Source organism: Salvia splendens, chromosome 10, assembly GCF_004379255.2.
Source record: "Salvia splendens isolate huo1 chromosome 10, SspV2, whole genome shotgun sequence".
Taxonomy (NCBI): Eukaryota; Viridiplantae; Streptophyta; class Magnoliopsida; order Lamiales; family Lamiaceae; genus Salvia; species Salvia splendens.
In genome coordinates this window covers 26,385,744-26,406,412 of record NC_056041.1, presented here as the reverse complement: position 1 = coordinate 26,406,412, position 20,669 = coordinate 26,385,744, and the positions used below count along the sequence as shown (strand labels likewise).

Sequence of the window (20,669 nt, the reverse complement as noted above, 5' to 3'; positions counted from 1 at the left end):
TCAACGTTGAAACCAAAGTCCTAATCCATTAGGTCGAGAGCTTGGGTAAGTGTTTTCGGTCCAATGTACGCACATGGCTGGTACTTTGCGTCCCCCTGATGCAACTTTTTGACCCTTTTCGGTGGATCTCACACCTCTGCAAAAATTGGGTCCCTACTTTTTCGAGACAATCAATATAAGAGTCTTTTATACGATAAACAACAGGTTGATGTCTAAGGAGTTGAGGGCCTTTTTCCGTCTTCAACGATCCCCCTCCCTCATTTTCTCCCAATTAGGGTACTCTTTTTCCTCTTGAGGATTTTATTCCACTGGGTTTTGCCTCAAGAGGGTTTAACGAGGACTGCCATCCATTGCCGGACTGTCTTTGTTTGTGGTTTCGGGATAGACCCGGACTATCCCACATGAGTGTGCATATGTACTCTTGTAAACCTCTACATGACAAGTCCAGAGCCTTTGTCCTAGCGGCAATGAGTTTAGACATTATCGTAAGAGGTGCCGAGTTCGAACCCTCTTGATATCAATTATAATTTCCTCATTTTTATAGGAGTTTATGTGTAATTTCCTCCTTAATATAGGAGTTTTTAAAAAAAACCTCTACATGACAAGGACATTTGTCTCTCAGCCACTAGGCTGTGTAGGGACTTTTCTTGAAGTTTGGATTATGGATTGTGCTATAGGAGTTTATGTGTAATTTCCTCCTTAATATAGGAGTTTTTTAAAAAAAACCTCTACATGACAAGGACATTTGTCTCTCAGCCACTAGGCTGTGTAGGGACTTTTCTTGAAGTTTGGATTATGGATTGTGCTATTGTATTTTGGCTTGATACAAGCCCTTGGATACACCCAAGTTTATTTGTATTTTATTACTTCCCCTTCCCCGTTTCGCTAGCTTAGGTTAGTTGGTTGTATCCCTCTGGCATACCCGAGTCATGCTTGCCTTTTACTTGCTTCGTATAAAATATGTTGATTCATCAAAAAATAAAATTAAACAAGGCATATACCTTAAGGGAGTGTTCACTATGCTGGCTGGACCGGTTTATGCTCATTTATGATCTTTATTGAGTATTCACTAGATATAGATGCGGCCCACCCTATTCACTTAAGAACCGGCCATTATTTAATTCTTCCGAAATGGGTATTAACCGAAACTGCATTGAGATTTATGTCAAGAATTGAAGGTGTGCTTACATATTTGCCCCTGGATTTTTTATTTATCCCCAAATAGTTGTCGTCTGCTCCATTTTTTATTTAGAGACAATTGAAAAGGAAAATTTAGCAGCGCACAAGAATGAAAAATTGATACAAATAATAAAATAACACTCACCACATAAAACTAGGCCTAACTAAAACGAGGAAATGGCGTATATAGGCCACTTGGCCTTTAAAATAACGCAAATGTACCCATTTTGTTATCAATTCCATTTATGGGAAAAACGCCGATGAAGTTGGCGTGTTTATAAGTAAAAACGCCATTGAGATTGGCGTGTCTATACTGTAAAACGCCAACATAGTTGGCGTTTTACAATGGCACCGTATTCTGCTCGTATTTTTAACCAAAATACTTAAATTTTAAGACGCCAATCGTGATGGCGTATTCACTTAATAAAACACCAACTTCATTGGCGTGTTTAACGTTAAAAACGCCAACCTGATCGGCGTTTTTCGGTTGAACCATATATCTCAGATCTCCCCCAAAATCGCAGACCCTAATCACATTTCCTCCCTCCCCAAAAGGCGAAAAACCTTCCCAAAGCTGAAAAACGCGAAAACGCTTGCCTTGGTCGGGTTAACCCGGTGGTGGATTGAAGCGTGTAGATTTCTATTTTCGCTCATTTCTTCCAAATATTAGTACTCGCAATCGGTTAGTATATCTAATTTTTAACTCATTCTTCCAAATATTAGTCTACCAATATTTGATGGATTATTATGATAGTATATATTGTAGTGTAATTTAAATAATTATTTGATGGATTGTTATAGTATTATAAATTGTATTGTAATTAATAGAAATATTTTGACCAATTGTTATGGTATTATATGTTGTAGTATATCTAATTTTTTACCCATATTTGATAGGTTGTTATGATAGTATATATTGTAGTGTACTGTAAAGAAATATTTTTGACCAATATTTGTGTTTGACATTAATGCAGATAGTATGACGTGGTGTGTCCATTTATATTGGGGTGGAAATATAATTCCCGGAACAGTTATTTCATATGATCCTCCTTTTGCAAAAGGATTGATTATGTTGGATGAAAGTATTTCCTACGAAAAGCTTGTGGAAACAATTTGTGAAAGAATGGGGATAAACATATTTGAAAACAAACTTCAAATAGTATGGAAACGTCATATATTCTATGGATCTTCAATCACGTATATAAGTATTTTACTAGAAGAAGTATACATGCCACTAATGTTTAGTGAGAGTATGACTACAGGAGGTCAAATTGAATTGTATGTTGAGTATTCGTCAATTACTCAACAACATAGTCATCATCTCATGAGTAATGATGTTGGTACGTCTACGAGAGGCCGAGAACCATATTTCGCTGCAACACAAGATTTTGATGTTGGTACGTCTACGAGAGGCCAAGAACCATGCTTCGATACAACACAAGATTTTGATATTGGAGGCGTGCATTTAGGGGACAGTGACAACCCAGCTGTGGTTGAGGACATAATTGGTCTTGATAAAGCCGACTTTCTTGATCCACAATCACCTTATGATTCTGAAGATGTCGATCCGGATAGTACAGATTCAGATGGTGCTTCGTCGGATGAGGACCAATTTGTTGCTCCAAGTACATCCATTCCGGTTGGAGAAACAGTGGTTGGCGAAACATCAATTGGAGGAAGAGCAGTACGAGAAAGAGTAGTTCCACAGTTCCCACAGCCTGGTATGAACTATTTTCGCACCTTACCAGGTCCATATGATAGTTTTGATCCAAAAAACTTTGAGTCTGATGATCTCAATGTGCATTATTGGAGTGAAAAAGATCCGAGCAATGTCGGTTTGCATACTAAATTTAAAACCAAATTGGAATTGAAGTCAGCTGTGACTTTTTGGCATTTGGAAAAAATCCGACAATATACAGTTGTTGAAAGTAAAGGAAAGAGATGGCATGCAGTTTGTAAGTGGCCACAAGGAAATCCGAAAGATAAGTCCTTACCGCCATGTTTGTGGGAGTGCCGAGCAACATTGAGGAAGCATGATGAACACTGGCAAATTAGAGTGTTTAGCACTGCTCATACTTGCATGGGGGATCGTAATTATAATGGGCACGCTAATCTTTCGTCGGGTATGATAGCGTTGAGTGTTCGACATCAGATAGAAAACGATCCTTGCTACAAGGTAAAAGCAATTGTCGCGGATATTGAAAATAGATTTCATGTGAAAGTTAGTTACAAGAAAGCATGGTATGCTCGGAGGACAGCTATTGAGCTTGTGTATGGTTCGTGGGCGTGGAATTTCAAAGTTTTACCAGGTTATTTGAATGAGTTGCAAAGACAAAATCCTGGCACAATTGTCGAATGGTTACATGATGAAAGATTAAGCAACGGTATGAACAAGGTTTTCAAGTACGTATTTTGGGCTTTTGGTCCAGCTGTGGAGGCTTTTCAACTATGCAAACCAGTTTTAACCGTTGATGGAACTCATCTACGTGGACGATATCGATGTAAAATTCTTATTGCCGTTGGATTTGATGCTAATAAGAAATGTTTGCCTATTGCATATGCCATTGTTGATGAGGAAACCATACAAAGTTGGAATTGGTTTATGGAACGTATTAGAATTCACGTAGCCAAGCATGAAATATGTGTAATATCTGATAGGCATGTGGGAATCATAGATGCAATGAATTCTCCCATATGGAAAGAAGAACCCAATGTGGGGCATCACAGATTTTGCTTGGTACATGTTAGAAAAAATGTTTTGCAGAATCACAAAGGCATCATGGTAAAAAAACTTGTTTGGAAAATTGGTATTGCTACAAAGAAACGCAAGTTTAAGATCAGACGTCGTTTACTTCGAACCATCAACAACGAGGCTGTGCAGTACCTTGATGCCGTGGAGTTAGAAAAATGGAGTTTGGCGTATGACAAACACAAAAGATGGGGTGAGATGACCACTAATATGGTTGAATCTTACAACAATGTGTTGAGAGGCGCAAGACAACTCCCAATTAAAGCTTGCATTGATCTGATATTTTGGAGGACAATAGAATGGTTTAATGAGCGGTCAATTGCATCAACACAGTGTGCCACACCACTTACCCCGTGGGCCCATGCAAAGGTGTGAAAAAATGATGTAAAAGGTCAATTACATAATGTGAGAGTCCCAAACATAATTGCAGGGCTTTACGTGGTTCGAACAAAGCGTCGAATTGGTGGAAAGGGCGGTAATAAATGGAAGGTAAAGTACTTGGAGTCGAACTGCAAATGTCAAAAGTGGCAGATGTGGAGGCTTCCATGTTCACATGCAGCGGCAGTTGCGCGGTTTAGAAACGAGCCCATGTTGTCGCTTGTTGATAACGTATACCGTACAAGTGTTTGGTTACACCAGTATTCTACGGTGTTCAATCCAATCAGACACCAAGATTATTGGGATGTGCCTGAATGGACTTTGCAATGTTCACGAGCCCAGTTAATGCCTAAAAGTCGAGGTCGATATCGTACTACTAGGATTCCTAATCAGATGGATGTCCGTGAAGCTGACCAGCCACGCGCCCGACGCCGATGTAAACATTGCCGTCAACCAGGGCACGACAGACGCAACTGCCCGAATGCTTCTTCAAGGATGGATACTCAGTTGGTAGATGATGCCGATGACGATTTTATGCCTCCACCTCCATCAAGATCTGCAGTTCGAGGTCGTCATTCTATCAGCCACACTGATGATGCCGATCATGATGTTATGCCTCCACCTCCACCAAGATCTGTAGTTCGAGGTCGGCATTCTGTCAGCCACACTGGTGGTACAGGCGAAGACATCGGTCTCAGTGATATCCCACATTCTCCACCTAGGTCTTCTGTGCGAGACGATTATTTCGGGGTGGATTTAGAGAATGTCGTTGTGCAAGATACTCCTCCGTCTAGACTCTCCACCGCCAGAATCGGGAAGGGTATCCGTAGCTTCTTTACCCGGAGAAGGCGAGACAACTGAATGTGTAACAACTATTTAGCTGAATTGAACATTGTTCTGTTTGTTCTGTTTTACTTATATTTTGGCGGCGTCGTAGTTATTTATTGAATAGAACATTGTTCTGTTTTACTAATATTTTGGCAAGTCATAGAATAAGTAAAACGTAAAATTTAGTTTTTTAAAAAACGTCACTCAAGATGGCGTTTTTAAGAAAAACGCCATCTAAGTTGGCGGGTTTGTGTTAAAAACGCCATCTAAGTTGGCGTTTTTACCTAGACACGCCTACTTCGTTGGCATGTTTTAAAGACGCCAACGCCAATTGGCGTGTTTGTTCAGAACCTCAACCTCGGTGTGGCAGAAAATTGCAAAAAATTTTACGGACTTAGACACGCCATCTTGAGTGGCGTGTTTAAAAGAACGCCATTGACGATGGCGTTTTATTGGTAAAACGCCATCTTCGTTGGCGTGTTTTAAAGACGCCTAGTAAGCTTGGCGTGTTTGTTCAGAAACTCAGCCTCGGTGTGGCAGAAAATTGCAAAAAAATCATCGAACTTAGACACGCCATCTTGAGTGGCGTGTTTTAAAAAACGCCACTGAATTTGGCGTTTTATAGGTAAAACGCCATCGTCGTTGGCGTGTTTCTAAAGACGCCTAGTAAGCTTGGCGTGTTTGTTCAGAAGATCAGCCTTGGCGTGGCAAAAGGTTGGAAAAATGTTTCAAGTTAAAAACGCCATCGTGAGTGGCGTGTTTCAAAAAAATGTACCAATCCAACTTATATTAGTTCAAATTATCAACATGCACACGTATAAAAAAGCGGATTTATCAAATTACTAATATACATACGCCAAATGAATGAAAAAACACCAATATCAATACAATATATCAAATTACTTATATAAAGCGTTCAAATCAATGTAAAAACACCAATATAAAAAGTTCGGGCAACGTTCACTCGTCTCGCCTTTTACGCATAAACAGACTACGGATTCCCTTCCCGATGCTGGTCTTAGGGATTCTAGACGGAGGAGTATCTTCAACGACGGCATTCTCTAAATCAATATCGTCTCTCGCAGAAGACCGAGGTGGAGTTTGTTGATCGCTGAGACCGAAATCTTCTCCTGTACCACCCGTGTGGCTGACTGAGTGACGACCCCGCACGGCAGATCTTGATGGAGGTGGAGCCACAAAATCGTCATCAGAATCATCAACCAACTGAGTATCCATCCTTGATGATGACGACTCTCCACCAACTTTCTTCTTTCCACGCCGCTTCGCTTTTTGCCGCACGGGCATGTCAAGGTCCAGCTCAGAGCGCTGTGAAGGACGGTGGTCCATCGTCTCAGCTTCCCCACATATCTGGAGGCCATCTTCAACCATTCTCGAAATGGTGAATAAATCCGGCCGTCCTGACATGTCTTGCTCCCTAAGAAAGTGGCGTATTTTGTGAAGGGTCTCCACCTACAATTTTCAGTGTTAATTACATTTCATCTTATGAAATTAAACAAAGAAAAGTTGTTGAAATCTACCGCGTAGTGATGAGAGGCCGCCGTTTCATGGAAGCCCTCATGAGAATGCACCCCAGGTTTTGTTAGGTACACCACGGTTATCCGGCGAAACCAGTCCATGTACTCATCAGTAGCAACAGGCACCATTGAGTACTCCAAATCAACATACACCGTGTCGTGCCTATTATGCCAATCTTGTATATGATTGGCGTGCCACTGAACCCAGTTCCGACCTGCTTTGCCACGTCGATCCTGTTTCGTAAAATCAGATCCGTGGAACCGGTCGACAATCGGGATATAAGGTTGGACAATCCCAAATTGTCGCAACACCCGCTGTGGCATGTGTGGCTCAACCATATTCCAGCAGATTAGTGTTGTCATCGACGTCCATATAGGACGACCGGCAACACAAACATCCGGCAGATTTCGCGAATCATACGGCCTCCAAATAAACTAGATATGAAACTTATTTAGTCAAAACAAGTTCAATCAAAACAACACACTAGCAACAATTTAGTTTACGTAAATTACCTGATTGGCATGCATTGTTGAGAACTGATCTCTGAAAGTTTCAATGCAATGCCCCGGTGCTTTTACATAAGAGGCCCGACCAGTCCATCTACAAAAATTAAATTATGAGCGAACAACACAAAAATCAATAAAAATTATGCTTAAAAGAGTAATTAGTGGACAACTTACGCGACTGCACATGGTAAGTAGTCTACGGGCACGGGGTTCAGCATCTGCGGTCTAATAATTGGGATTCTTTCCCAAGCCCACAGCTGTAACAATGTAAGAGCTCCCCCGACATCGGTCCTCTTACCAAGTGCAGCTTCACATAGATTGTGGTACAAGCAGGCAAGTGTCGCACCTCCCCAGCTATAGCTAGCACATTGTTCTATATCCATGAAAAACTGAAGGTAGAAGAAGGGAATTTTATTACCGGTAGCGTTCGTGATCAGTAGACCACCCAGTAACAGCAGACAATACACACGAGCACGTTGATTGTACATGTATTGCTCGTGGTCATCACTCAACTCAATCCGCAGTTGATTTGATAAGCTTGTCTGCTTCCAGTTCAATTCTTTTAGATCAACTGCATCTGGAATAAAGCCAAGAAAATCCAAACAAACATCCTTCCAATAGTTGACATCCTTACTGGGGATGTAACCCGTCAGAGGCTCACCGTCAGTTTTGAGGCCCCATAAGACCTCCACGTCCTCTAAGCTCACAGTCGCTTCACCGACTGGAAAGTGAAACGTGTGAGTCTCTGGCCTCCAACGTTCAATCAAAGCGGTGATAAGATGGTGGTCAATGTCTTTCGGTTGACCACACCTCAACATCCCGCCGAACCCCATCTCATCTATAACCGCCAAAACACGAGGATTTATGGGAACATCCCATATGATTCCTTCGTATCTTCTACACCGTACGTCTTCCGATGGCACTCCTGCCCATATGTTATTAGAGACGTGTTGTCTCTGCAGATATAATACGGAGGGGTCCTCAGGACCACATAAGAGCCGACGACGAGTAGTTGAAGAAGATGCCATAAATCACCTACACAACATTCATATTCCAAATTAAACAACAAACAAACCTAAACAAATTCAATAATTACAAACAATTTAATACAATATCACAAAATGGAACACCTATATCAAACAATTCACAATACACAACTTCAACATCATAACACAATTCACCTACACATCATAACACAATTCACCTACACAAAAGTAACAGTTCAAATAAACAATATACATCAATTTTCCACCAATTCAACTTACCCAATTTTAGTTTAACCAACCTAACAATTTCAATTTCAACCTAACAATGTACACAAAATTAACATTTCAAACTAAAAAAAGACATTAACCAAAACCCACATAAACCAAATCAATTTGCCCAATTTTTAAGCTATCAAACCCTACGATTTTGGTTTATAATCAAATTTATACACAAATTCACTTAACCCAAACAATCCAACATAATAATCAACACTACTGTCATACAAATAATCCATATGCACAATATCTCAACTCAAATCGCAACACATTACAAACCCTAGCTAAGTATCCAACAATTACTCTAATAATGTAAAAGATAAGCATACTAACCGAATAAATTGGACGAATTTGGGGAAAACTAGCACCGATTGATGAATGGAGGGCGAAATCACAAAGACACGGACGAATTTGCGAAGGATTTGGCCGCTGCTAGAGAAAATCGCGAAGTGGGTATGTGAGGTTCGCGACTGTCTGCTGCTATTATATGCTTCTGAACAAAGACGCCAATGGTGTTGGCGTCTTTTAGTAAAGACGCCGATCAGGTTGGCGTTTTTAACGTCAAACACGCCAATGAAGTTGGCGTTTTATTAAGTGAATACGCCATCACGATTAGCGTCTTAAAATTTAAGTATTTTGGTTAAAAATACGAGCAGAATACGGTGCCATTGTAAAACGCCAACTATGTTGGCGTTTTACAGTATAGACACGCCAATCTCAATGGCGTTTTTACTTATAAACACGCCAACTTCATCGGCGTTTTTTCCATAAATGGAATTGATAACAAAATGAGTACATTTGTGTTATTTTAATGGCCAAGTGACCTATATACGCGATTTCCTCAACTAAAACACAGAACACTATCTTCAGGAATCAATTGCCTACGCATGCATTTCTTGAAACCATTTAGAACATAGTGAAGGCGGTGGCCCACATAATAAAATTTGGGCCTAATTTCGTTGAATCAATTTAGCTCAATTGGGAATTCTTCTGTTAAGGTTGAGCAAAGGCGAAAAGGGTTGTGGAGGAGCTAGAACAAGATGTCGATGCTGCCAGACGATTTGTGGAGAAGCATTATGCAGATTGGTGTTGAAACCAAAACTCTTGATTACAAGAGTTTGTGCTGCCTCTCCATCACCTGCCGCCGATTTCGCCGACTCGCCTTTGAAGATTCTCTCTGGTCGCCTCTTCTTCTCTCCGATTTCCCTTCCACCACCAATAATTCCATTTCCAGGGGCAAGGCCAAGAACCTCTACCAAATTAGGTATTCAATTTGGGTAATTTCAGCCTTTATTTTGTTTAAACCACTACTTAATATGTAGATGGTTAATAAAATACATGAATTCGGAATTAAAATTAGAACTGGAAAGGTCGTTTTGTTGAGTATTTGGTCAATTGATGATTAATTACTGTGGTATCAAATAGTAGTAGTTTCAATTGATTGGTTGCAAAAATCGTGACAGGTATGAGAAGGAGAGAGATAAAAAGCGGCTAGCACACAGAAGAGCTGTTCTTAGAATCGAGAGCGAAATAGCTGTGCATTTGAGGAAAATTCGGGAGATAAAGCTCCGGTCTTTGGAGGAGAAGAGGAAGATGAATGAGGCAGTTGGTGAGCTTCTCAATCTGCATAGGATAAGGTACTCAAGACAGTATATGTGATGTGATGTTCTATGATTGTGTGGATTGAATTGGTAGATTATTTTTTTGGTAAATGTTAATTTAAGTAATTTTATTCTTTGCATTCGTAAATTGATGTTCTTAGATAATTTAATATGCACGCAGTATTTAGTATCTCGAGTTTGTGATATTATCAGGGGAGCTTCTGTTGCACTAAATGTTTGGCAGCCAGAAATGATTCGTAGCAGACAAAGGGAGATGGTTCAGCAGACCAATGTGCCTGTTCATGTTCGGATCAATGCTCTTGAGATGGAGGTTAGCCTTTGCAAGCAACAAATTGCAGCATTTGATCGTGCCATTGTAAGATAAGATGCTTCCTTATAACAGATAAGGTATGCCGTGTACAACATTCACTGATTTTGCTTCATTTCTATTGCAGCAATTCCAGAAAAAAAAGCGTCGTGCAGCTGAAGAAGAGCTGGATTCTGTGAAATACCATCCACTCCAAAATCTTCAGAACACTAGTGGTCATTCAAGTGGATGCCGAGTTAGAAGTAAAAGATTGAAAGGTACCTCAGACTGATTAAAATATAGCATTTCTTTCGAATTCCGGTTATTAAGGGAAGTCTCAGGTCAGGTTCTGTCCGGATATGGTTTTGAGAACATGTTTGAAGGGTAGGCTGTTATTAAGGGAAGTCGAAGGAAACAAGTTATTGTATTTTATTAGTAGAGCTCTTAACTACGAGAAATGTGTAATATTGAAATTACTAAATCTTTTAATGAACTTTTAGTTGGTAAAATACATTTCACCTCCTTAACCAATAGCTCAGAGATTTGAATGATTGAGTTGGGGTGTCTCAATTCCAGCTGCAGCTTATATGATCTGGCCCGTTTGAAACTACTCCATATATATTCTGGTAATCCTCACAATATAAAAAGAAAAAAACCCATTAAACAGACTGGATTGTAGCCAAAAGAAAGCAAGTGTAGGTAGAGCCGTAGAGCAGAAAGCGATTGGTGAAGTTCTCATTGATGTCTGTCTATATATGACGAAGTGGAATAAAGTTAAAATGTGGTTCCAGGTTACTCAAATCTAAAAATGTGGAATGGGTCAGATCTAGGAACATTGAAATACACGGCCAAGTTATTGTTAGACCCACATTTGTACAAACCCAAATTTCGTAATCTACATTATTGAGTTTGTTCTTTCCAACTTTTAAATCGACATGTAATTTTACAACCTTGATGTTAGCTATTTGCATAATATTTATTCTTTAGTGTATTTGATACATAGAAGCCTTGTTGTATCGGTTTATAGTTTGATACATAAAAATTATAGTACATATTTTAACTTCACTTCATTGTTATAGCATTTCTTAGTTTAAGTATCTTACCTAGAACTTGAGATACTTGGACTTGATTTTTGGCATTTAGGTGTGGTGTGGTTCCTTGTGTTGTGATACTATTGATGTTCCCAAATTTTTGGAACAAAAGTTAGAAACATTATTATTTTCATCATGGGTCGTTGCAGAATCTAATATCTAAGAAAACCTAAGCCCTAATTTGTGATTGAGAAAAACTTCTGTGGGGCATGCTTACATTGTGGGCGTCAATGTTTGTAAGTCGTCCGATATATCGCGATATATCGCCTGTATCGGTAGGCCAAGGGTCGATACACACCCAGATGCGACTTAGGCGACTAACATTCGAGTCGTCCGATATATTGCGCGACTCGACCGATTAGTCGCCTGATCGAGTCGAGGACGACTTAATGGGCTTCACTCCAGATTGGGCCAGGCGGACAGGTAGGTGTCTATTCAGCCCATTAGGGTTTCTTTATACATCCCCCACACCCCCTCCCCACGTCCTCCTCCTCCAGAACTGCAGCCGCCGCCGACGCTCCCTCCACCTCCAGAAACTGAAGAACGCCGCCGCCTCTCCTGGACACGCCTCCGGCCTGCCTCATCCGCCGCCTCTCCTCATTCAGGATGAACTCTAGTTCCGGTAATGCTCCAGTTCCTCTTCCTCTCTTATGTCTCTCCTCTCTCGTCTATTATTTGAGTTCCTCAAGCGCTGCATCTGTTCTCTATTGTAATTTGAAGTATATATTGCATATTTTACATGTGTAAAAGGGCAAGTCGCCCGATATATCGATATATATCGGTCTTGAGGGACCTGGACGACTTGTCTGGTGAGTCGACCGATATATCGACTGAGTCGATATATCGGTCCTATGGCGACAGTCGATATATCGGTCCTATGGCGACGTGGTTCGATTCACCGACTTAAAAACATTGGTGGGCGTATGAGATGAGAAGTGAAAACCCTTCTCCCTATCTTCCCAATCGATGTAGCAGCCTCCAACACAGCTGCCTCCCTTCTCCTCCCCCGTCACCTCCACCACCGCCTCATCTGCATCTTATCTATTCCATCGCCACACCATATCCCTAGCCTCTTCCCCTTCTGCCTCCACTGCTAGGAGTTGGAAAATGGATATCAGGTATCAGGTTTACCTGCACTCGACCTGTACCGGTTAGTGTATTAGGTATCTGATACCTGATTTTATGGGATTGGTATTGAATCGGGTAATACTCCCCCCGTTCCATAGTAGTGAAGTCATTTTGCCATTTTGGTTCGTTCCATACTAGTGGAGTCATTTCCCTTTTTAGTAAAAGTCAACCCATTTCTTCTTACTTACGTTACTCTCTCTTCATCTCTCTACCTTTTTCATTTCCTACTTTATTCTTCCTTTACTTAACTCATTTAACACATTTTTTCTTAATCTCCGTATATGATAGGTATTGGGCATAGATTAATACCTAGTTTTCTATTTTGCCTATTTTGAAATTAATTACTAATAATTTAGTAGTTTAAGATTTTTGCTAAATTCTCATATAATACAATCTTATTTTAAACAGAGCAATGAATCCTACACCCCACCCCATAAATTGTCTTATTTTAAACTGAACAGTGAATCCTACACCCCACAAACTATTTTGACCTACACTCTGGAGGGTGGCAGTGGAATATTAACTTGGAAATTTGATAAGAAAGACGACCAGACTAGGACTGTCCAAGATATGATCTAACTCAATGAACTTCATTTTTTATTTCTAGAGCGGGAAGGTTTTCAAAGTTTCATGCAACTTGTTTATTCAATTTCTCTTCTCCTAACTTTGAGTGGATTGTTAAATTATTTGTGTCCAAGTAGAACAATTAGTGGCAAGAATGTGTCACTAACCTTGAATGAGTTGGCAAGTCAACAAGTAGATCGCTTACAGCAACTTCTCCATTCAAATATATGTCCAATGCAGGAGATGAACAGCATTGATCCATCCCAGAAGCTCTCCACCACCTTGCCAGATTGGAGGCAAGTTAAAGCCGGCGACCCGCCAGCTCACAAATCTCAATCCAGAACAGACCACCATCTCGCCAGTGTAGTGTGCAATTCCCGAACATGATCGGCGAGTCGCCAAGAGTGTAAAATGTCAGCAGATTCTGGGACAGTTTTGGAAGCAGTTTCCCACCAGAAAGTAGAGGAAAACGGGAGAGAGAAGTTGGGACAACAGTTTTGGAGTTGGTTTTTGATAGAAGTTGACGGCTGGTGGGCTTTAAAGGGGGAGGAAAAGAAAATAAAAAAGAGGAAGAGGAGGGTTTTGGGAGACAGAATATCAGAGTAAGAAAGAAGGAAGAGGAGGGAGGGAGGGAGGAAGGAGAAGTGATCAACAATCCAAACTCCATCATGCCGGAGATCATCCATCCATCATCTAGAGTTGGAGAACACCATGGAGTTCACGGTTCACGGTTCTTTGTAATTCATTTTAGTATGTGTGGCTAGGTCTTCAATGTTGCTCCTAATTTGTGAAAGAGAATTATTTAGCATTAATATATGATCTTTATCTATAGTGCTTTTTACGTTGAATTATAATTTCGGCCTGATTTATTATTCAATCATGTCTTTTAGCCAATGTCTCTTTAACTTGGTTAATAGGAGGAAACATAGATAACGAGTTTGAGATTTGTATCGTATTCAACATATGAATCTTGGATAAGTTGATTTAGATGTTGCAATAATTGTTGGATATTTGCTATGCATATGTAGGAATGTTCAATTGATTTTGAAGATGAATTCATGTACGTTGGACATTAGAAGTTGGATTAGAGTTTACTATGTGTTTGTAGGAGTAATAATCTGATGAGTATGAATTTGATCTTAGTGTTCAGCAAGGTTAAATTCTAGTAACTATGAACATGTTCGGTGTGAGTAGAATGGACGAGATTATTCCAACTTTCATTAGATTGATCTTTAATCCATAGATTTATCGGTCCTTGATTCACATATGGAGCATATTAGGAGCATTGTTCACAATCTCTTACTTTTTTCTTGTGTTCTAGTTTTATTTCTTCACTTGTTTTTTTTTCAATTTAGTTTCTCAATCCAAAAATCCCAAAATTTACTTGCTTTTGAACTAAATAATCATATGCCTCCCTATGGTTCGACACTCTTTACTATAACTACATCTGTACTTTTGCAGAAAGGTTGTAATTTTAGAGTTATTTCATATTCTTGTGTGTTATTAATTCATCAATATAAAAGCTCGAAAATACACATCAAGTGACATCATTGAATACTTGACATCATTGACGTAGTGGGGTTTGATGCATATATTTTCTTGCACTTTGGATAATTCATCACAAAATGATGCCGCTATTACTGTCATCAAGAATCACATGGAGAAGTTGAATATTGATTTTTTTGGTGGCAAGTACTTCCACATGCGTTGTGTAGCACATGTCGTTTGAATTTGATTGTAAATTATGGTTTGAGCGAAAAAAGACATTTCCATTAGACGAGTTAGGGGGCATTGAAGTAGCTTAAGAGTTCACCATAGAGATGGTGGTTGCGGCAAAAAGTCTTTGATTATTTTGGATACAAAGTCGATTGCAAGAACATATTATACATGGATGTTTCTACTCGGTGCAACTCTACATATTTGATGCTAGAACCGGCTATAACGTATGTTGAGGCATTCACCACATTTGGAAATATGAAAAAAAAATGTTTTCATATCTTCATAAGTTAAATGCAATATTAGTTTTGGTTGAAATAACACCTACTTTTGTGTGTATTAATTTATTATGGACATAAAATCATCAATAGAAATACTTTAGGCTCACCCTTCTTAGGACTGCAAGTGATTTATGTACTCTTATTTTAAGGAGTTTAAGTAGAGAAAAAATATTGTTTGGGCATTATAAAGTAGGAAAGATGAATAAAGTATTACAGAATGGATTGGTGAGTGATTTAAAGTAGTAGAAGATTTAAATCAAGTAAGAGGGATAAAATGTAGTTGAATATATTAATTATTTTCAAAATAAGTAAGGGTTCATATTTGTTGGGACGCACAAAAGAAGAAAATGGTCCATTTTCGATGGGACTAAGGGAGTATTAGGTAACAAAATTCTAATATATTTTTTTATCCTGATTGGCCTAACGGCTTACCCCGAAACCTGAAAATTTAGGATTAGGATTTAAAATTCATAACTCACCCAAATAACTCGACAACTCGAGCGTGTTGACTCGAACCTGAAACTGGTTAGCCCAATTAATATTGCTATTACTAAGTACCCCATTCCACATCAATTCTGACTATACTATTTTTGTGCTAAAAATGTCGCAATTAATATTCCTATTACTAAGTACCCCATTCCACAACAATTTGGACTATACTATTTTTGTGCTAAAAAATGTTCTGTATTATTTTTTTTTTCTGAAAATCCAATTTTTTGTAGTACATTCTACAAATCTTAAAATTTTTGGTATGTCACAAATTAAGAGCATACCCAACAGTTGCCTTGCGGAAGAGCGAGCTCGTGTCGTCGGCATGGCAGCGCGCCTGCTCAAGGTTGCAATCATGCCGTCGGCACAGACATGCTCTTAGCTAAGAGTTCCGCTCGTTGGGTGGGCAGGACGCGCATGGGACATGTGGTGCGCTATGTGTGGGCGGTGACGCTCAATCACCCCGCGCGATTGTGCGTCATTTTAATCCATTAAAAAATAATTATATGTGGGCGGTGACGCCCAATTGCCCCCGCGCGATTGAACGTCATTTTAATCCATTAAAATATTTTTTAAAATAATAAAAAATCAGAAAAATTCTGAAAAAAATTCCACTTCCCAAAAATAGGTTTTATGACCTTTTTCCAAAATCTTTTGAATTTTTTTATATTTGTTTTGTTACCAATTCATCCAAATCATCTATAAATACTCTTATTCATCACTCATTTTATACATCAAACTATCTCTCACTCATACTTCTCTCATATTTCTTCATACAATTCACCAAATAGTTCCGAACGATCTAGATCGCTTGATTGCAGAAGCAGAGCACGAACAAGCATACTATCAACAAGATCTAGTCGAATATCTTTGGGCGAAATTCGGTCACGAGTCGAGTAGTGGTTTTTTTAATTTTAGGATTTTAACTATGCAATTTTAAATATCTAGGATTTTAATTATTTACTTTTTTTTTAGTTTTTAGGAATTTGTAATGGTATTTTGAATTTTTTAATGCATTTTAATTATAAAAATATATTTAGTAATTCAAGTATTTAAATTAAATAATAGAATTATGGGATTTATGAAATAGTGAAAAAGGATGCCTTAGCTAAGAGCACGATTGTGGATGTTGTGTCTTAGCTAAGAGCATGGAATAAAAATTGAATAAGAGTGGGATCAAACCCAAAACTGTGCTCTTAGTTAAGAGCACGGTTGGAAATGCTCTAAAAGAAAATGATAGTGTTATTATTCTAAGGTTTAATAAATATCGGCATTAAAATTGTAAAATTTGTCAATTTTTAGGCACTTATGATATGCATGAAAAAGTGGCATGCCACGTCAATTCTATGACTACCACTTTAATATACTCTTTCCGTCTTATACGTCTTATAGAAGATAGTCTATTTTCATTTTTGGTTTGTCTCATCCAAGATATTTAATTAGTAAAAATAGAAATTTTTTTATCTCTACTTTATTCTTTCTCTCTTACTTTATTCTCTTCATCTAACACACAAAATAAAACTACATAAAATCTTGTGTCGCCTAAAGAAGGAGCCCATCTTCCTTGTGATATAGGGAGTATTAGTTTTATATTAAAATGTAGGTGAAATAAGTTAATGGTACATTAGATCTACTTATTACTAGTAAAAGAATAATAAGAGCTATATCGAGAGATGAACCAAAATGTGGAAATGAGACTTTGATCGACAGACTAAAATGTCAAAATGAAATGAGACCTCTATATGAAGTTTCCTTTTGTTTTTCAAAATTTCAAAGATGGTATCAAATCTGTAAAATGGATCACATAATTCATGGTGTGGTATGAATTAATGGGCTACAACATAGTAGTAAAAGTCCACAATCCCCATGTTCAACAACCATCATTAACCGCCATAATATACAGATGCAGTCAACACACTAGATACTAGGATGGATTACATACATTATCTAGGGTTGTGGGGGGCCGTTTTACTCTCTCAAAATCAATGAGAGAGAGTACACTCATATTAACACTAACACTAACACTACAATAAAGAGAAAAAAAATTATAAAAGAAAGACATAAATGTTCATCGATTATAGACATAATAACCTAGCTTGCAAAATTAAAACCACATGCAAAGTTTTTAATTTAGGTCAACACCAAAATAAAAGAGATGCCGTGCTACCACGTGATTAGAAAAATTTCCCCAATAAATTAGGATGCTACATTGACTTCATATCATTACACTTTTTCCTCTACATTTAAAAGACACACACAATAGCCAGGGGTAGAGCAAAACATTGCCCCATTTTTCTTGGCATCTTAACATATACTATATCACCTTAAACTCATGCCATCTTATTAAGGAGGCCTCCGATCCACTCCCCCTCTCCACGAGTCTCGAAATGGGAAGGCCTCCGTGCTGTGACAAAGTCGGGATCAAGAAGGGTCCGTGGACTCCCGAGGAGGATATAATTTTGGTGTCCTATATTCAAGAACATGGTCCCGGTAATTGGAGAGCAGTACCTACTACCACCGGTATAGTTTTATTTTCTAAACTATTTCATCTTAGTATGATTGGTTATGACTTATGATGAAATAGTCTCTTACTTTTTTCTTTGTTAGGATTGTTGAGGTGTAGCAAGAGCTGCAGGCTGCGATGGACGAACTACTTAAGACCCGGGATCAAGAGGGGCAATTTCACCCCTCATGAAGAAGGGATGATAATCCATCTACAAGCTTTGCTAGGCAACAAGTATGTAACTAACTAACTAACTATCAATTTTCTCAAATTTGATTGAAAATATATCATTAGCTAATTAAAAAGTATGTTTGGTGAATAGATGGGCCGCCATAGCCACGTACCTGCCACAGAGGACAGACAACGACATCAAGAACTACTGGAACACGCACTTGAAGAAGAAGCTCAAGAAGTTCCAATCCGGTTTGGATGCAAATCACCAGATGGCGCCAAAGAGTTACAGTGGCGAAAGCAGCAAGCATGATTCATCAAGCCGCCTCAGAACTGAGGAGAATTCATCGTTGTATGCTTCAAGCACAGAGAACATCTCGAGGCTTCTAGAAGGATGGATGCGGTCGTCCCCTCTCCAGACCAACGCCAGCCTAAATGGAATCGGCGATCATGATAATAAATTATATTACAGCGATTTTGGGAAAATGATCCCGAATCACGAAAGCCAGTGCTACAGGCCACACAAGAACGAACACGGGATTATGCCCTGTGATCATGATTTGGAAGGGTTTTTTGAGTTTGATCATCATCAACGTTTGAACAGCATGGCGGTGTCGTCTGATTCTAGCCAGAAGGGCTCTGACAGCAGTGGATTGATCGATCACGATAAGGTTTGCTTCAAGCACGACGACGAGAAGGCCAATCCGCCACTGTCGATTATTGAGAAATGGTTGCTGGATGAGAGTGCAGCTCAAGTTGAAGGAGCTATGGAATTGCCTCCCATATTTTAGTTTCATTTCTTGAGTATAATTAAATTTGCATATTTATTAATATTAGCAGGGAAATGGAAGTGTTATGAGCATCTGAAATTTTTTAATTTCAGAAACTTACTTATCTTCTGCTAGGGTTCCAAAAAGTTGGATCACTCTACTTCTCCCCCTTTTTTACTTAGTGTTTGATTTTAATTTGTTAAACATTAGTTACTTGATGTTATAATTAGTCAGTGTTGCTAAATTTACTATAGCATACATGTGCCGCGGATTTATTTTTTTATGTACGTTAATTGCATAATTACTTATTTGACTAATTTTAGTTTTTGAAAATAAACCAATCTTGAAATTGCAATTATAGGCATATTTATTAGGCCGACGGTAGAGATGGCGACTTCAAAAAACTACATTTAATAAACGGAAAGCACTACATTAAATCCATGGCCAACGAAAGGGAGTGTATCAATTTGTTGAATTATTTTTATTGTTTATTTTCATTTAGCTGCAGCCCCACAATAAAAACAATATTAAATGAGTGCTACAAGGAAATACAAATTTGCACGCCAACTTTCCATTAATATCCGAGATAAATTGCATACAATAGAGACTATAATTGTTTTTCATAAAGTTCACGTGCATGTAATTCACATAAATATAGTAATTAATCAGTAGCTAGGTTTGTTCTGGCATGTCACGACTCTGCCCATATATATACATATATCTAAGTTTATAACAAAATTACTAAAATGACAACCACAGTTAAAATAAATAATGTACCACCAAATTCAACCTTAGTCTGCCACGTGGCAGTCTTGTTTGCCTATGTATCGTAAATTGCTTGATTATCTCAGATTGTTTGGAACCATACGTCGAGTTACATGCTTAGGTTGTCATTTTAACTATAGTGTCGCCATAGTCCTTTGATTTCGTATCGCAGATTGCTTGGAACCATATACCAAGTTGTTTTTCTATGTATCACAGATCGCGTGCTTATATATCGCAGATTTCTTGCCTAAGTTGTCATTTTAACTATGGTGTCACCATAATAATCCCCTAAAATAGGATACTCCAATTTTTTAGTATTTAATTGTACCAAAGTTTAGCACACTAGGTAGGGTTTGCATGCCGAAGTATTGAATTGCCGATTTAGAAATAGATAATTAGGGTTGTCACAAAAAGTATGTCAATGTCAAGCATGAGACATGCAATTTTATGAAGAGAAACTACTAGATGGACAGCAAGGATGCTTGGACAGCAGAGTGTCACGAAATTCTTGCCAATCAATATATATGGTAAATAAATCCGTGTTTATTTCCTTATTTATCCCTTCCCTTCCCTCTACCAAGAGGGAAACATGTGATCTTCCTTCACCTTACGGAGTAAGAAATTCGATTTTTTAAATATTAAATTTATATCTAGTTACTATATTCAAGAATGTTGCCTAAATGTGAGTTAAATTAGATAAATTTATATTCCATCAGATAAAAGGAAGCATTAATCATTAATCAGCATTTGCATGCACAGATTCGGTTTCCGAGTTCTGTTTGAATTTGTATGGTTTTCGCATGATTAATTGCACCGGAAATGGAGTAGCTTTTGTACTAAAATAA

General features: G+C 38.5%; 3 protein-coding genes across 5 annotated transcripts; 2 read left to right on the top strand and 1 right to left on the bottom strand.

Annotated features, from left to right (window-relative positions):
* Positions 1-5,964: 5,964 nt before the first annotated feature.
* LOC121752846 (serine/threonine-protein phosphatase 7 long form homolog) lies at positions 5,965-9,026 on the bottom strand. The gene is made up of 5 exons (XM_042147936.1): positions 8,772-9,026; positions 7,351-8,211; positions 7,183-7,270; positions 6,673-7,104; positions 5,965-6,604 (listed from the first exon to the last, which is right to left on the bottom strand). Exons 2-5 carry the CDS (start codon positions 8,202-8,204, stop codon positions 6,095-6,097), a joined length of 1,884 nt encoding a protein of 627 aa, XP_042003870.1. The 5' UTR covers positions 8,205-8,211; positions 8,772-9,026; the 3' UTR covers positions 5,965-6,094.
* A 282-nt stretch (positions 9,027-9,308) lies between these two features.
* LOC121753059 (F-box protein SKIP24-like) lies at positions 9,309-13,960 on the top strand. Of its 3 annotated transcripts, XM_042148215.1 has the most exons (6): positions 9,309-9,702; positions 9,902-10,075; positions 10,253-10,415; positions 10,495-10,624; positions 11,587-12,059; positions 13,370-13,960. In XM_042148215.1, the coding sequence occupies exons 1-5, from the start codon at positions 9,479-9,481 to the stop codon at positions 11,598-11,600; spliced, it is 705 nt and encodes a 234-aa protein (XP_042004149.1). In that variant the 5' UTR covers positions 9,309-9,478; the 3' UTR covers positions 11,601-12,059; positions 13,370-13,960. The 3 variants fall into 3 exon arrangements, with proteins under 3 accessions (XP_042004149.1, XP_042004147.1, XP_042004148.1); XM_042148213.1 differs by lacking the exon at positions 11,587-12,059; XM_042148214.1 differs by having other exon boundaries at positions 10,495-12,059.
* Positions 13,961-17,739: 3,779 nt separating this feature from the next.
* Positions 17,740-19,342, top strand: LOC121750516 (transcription factor MYB60-like). Its single transcript, XM_042145067.1, has 3 exons — positions 17,740-18,135; positions 18,223-18,352; positions 18,441-19,342. Exons 1-3 carry the CDS (start codon positions 18,003-18,005, stop codon positions 19,078-19,080), a joined length of 903 nt encoding a protein of 300 aa, XP_042001001.1. The 5' UTR covers positions 17,740-18,002; the 3' UTR covers positions 19,081-19,342.
* Positions 19,343-20,669: the final 1,327 nt, after the last annotated feature.

Excerpts from the sequence above, each read along its gene's own strand:
- LOC121750516 (XM_042145067.1), top strand. The coding sequence starts at position 18,003 with ATGGGAAGGCCTCCGTGCTGTGACAAAGTCGGGATCAAGAAGGGTCCG. Across the intron at positions 18,136-18,222 it reads AGCAGTACCTACTACCACCG|GATTGTTGAGGTGTAGCAAG; the intron begins GTATAGTTTTAT and ends TTTCTTTGTTAG. Across the intron at positions 18,353-18,440 it reads CAAGCTTTGCTAGGCAACAA|ATGGGCCGCCATAGCCACGT; the intron begins GTATGTAACTAA and ends TTTGGTGAATAG.
- LOC121753059 (XM_042148213.1), top strand. The coding sequence starts at position 9,479 with ATGTCGATGCTGCCAGACGATTTGTGGAGAAGCATTATGCAGATTGGT. Across the intron at positions 10,076-10,252 it reads CTCAATCTGCATAGGATAAG|GGGAGCTTCTGTTGCACTAA; the intron begins GTACTCAAGACA and ends TGATATTATCAG. Across the intron at positions 10,416-10,494 it reads CAGCATTTGATCGTGCCATT|CAATTCCAGAAAAAAAAGCG; the intron begins GTAAGATAAGAT and ends TTTCTATTGCAG.
- LOC121752846 (XM_042147936.1), bottom strand. The coding sequence starts at position 8,204 with ATGGCATCTTCTTCAACTACTCGTCGTCGGCTCTTATGTGGTCCTGAG. Across the intron at positions 7,105-7,182 it reads CAACAATGCATGCCAATCAG|TTTATTTGGAGGCCGTATGA; the intron begins GTAATTTACGTA and ends TTTCATATCTAG. Across the intron at positions 6,605-6,672 it reads CGGCCTCTCATCACTACGCG|GTGGAGACCCTTCACAAAAT; the intron begins GTAGATTTCAAC and ends TGAAAATTGTAG.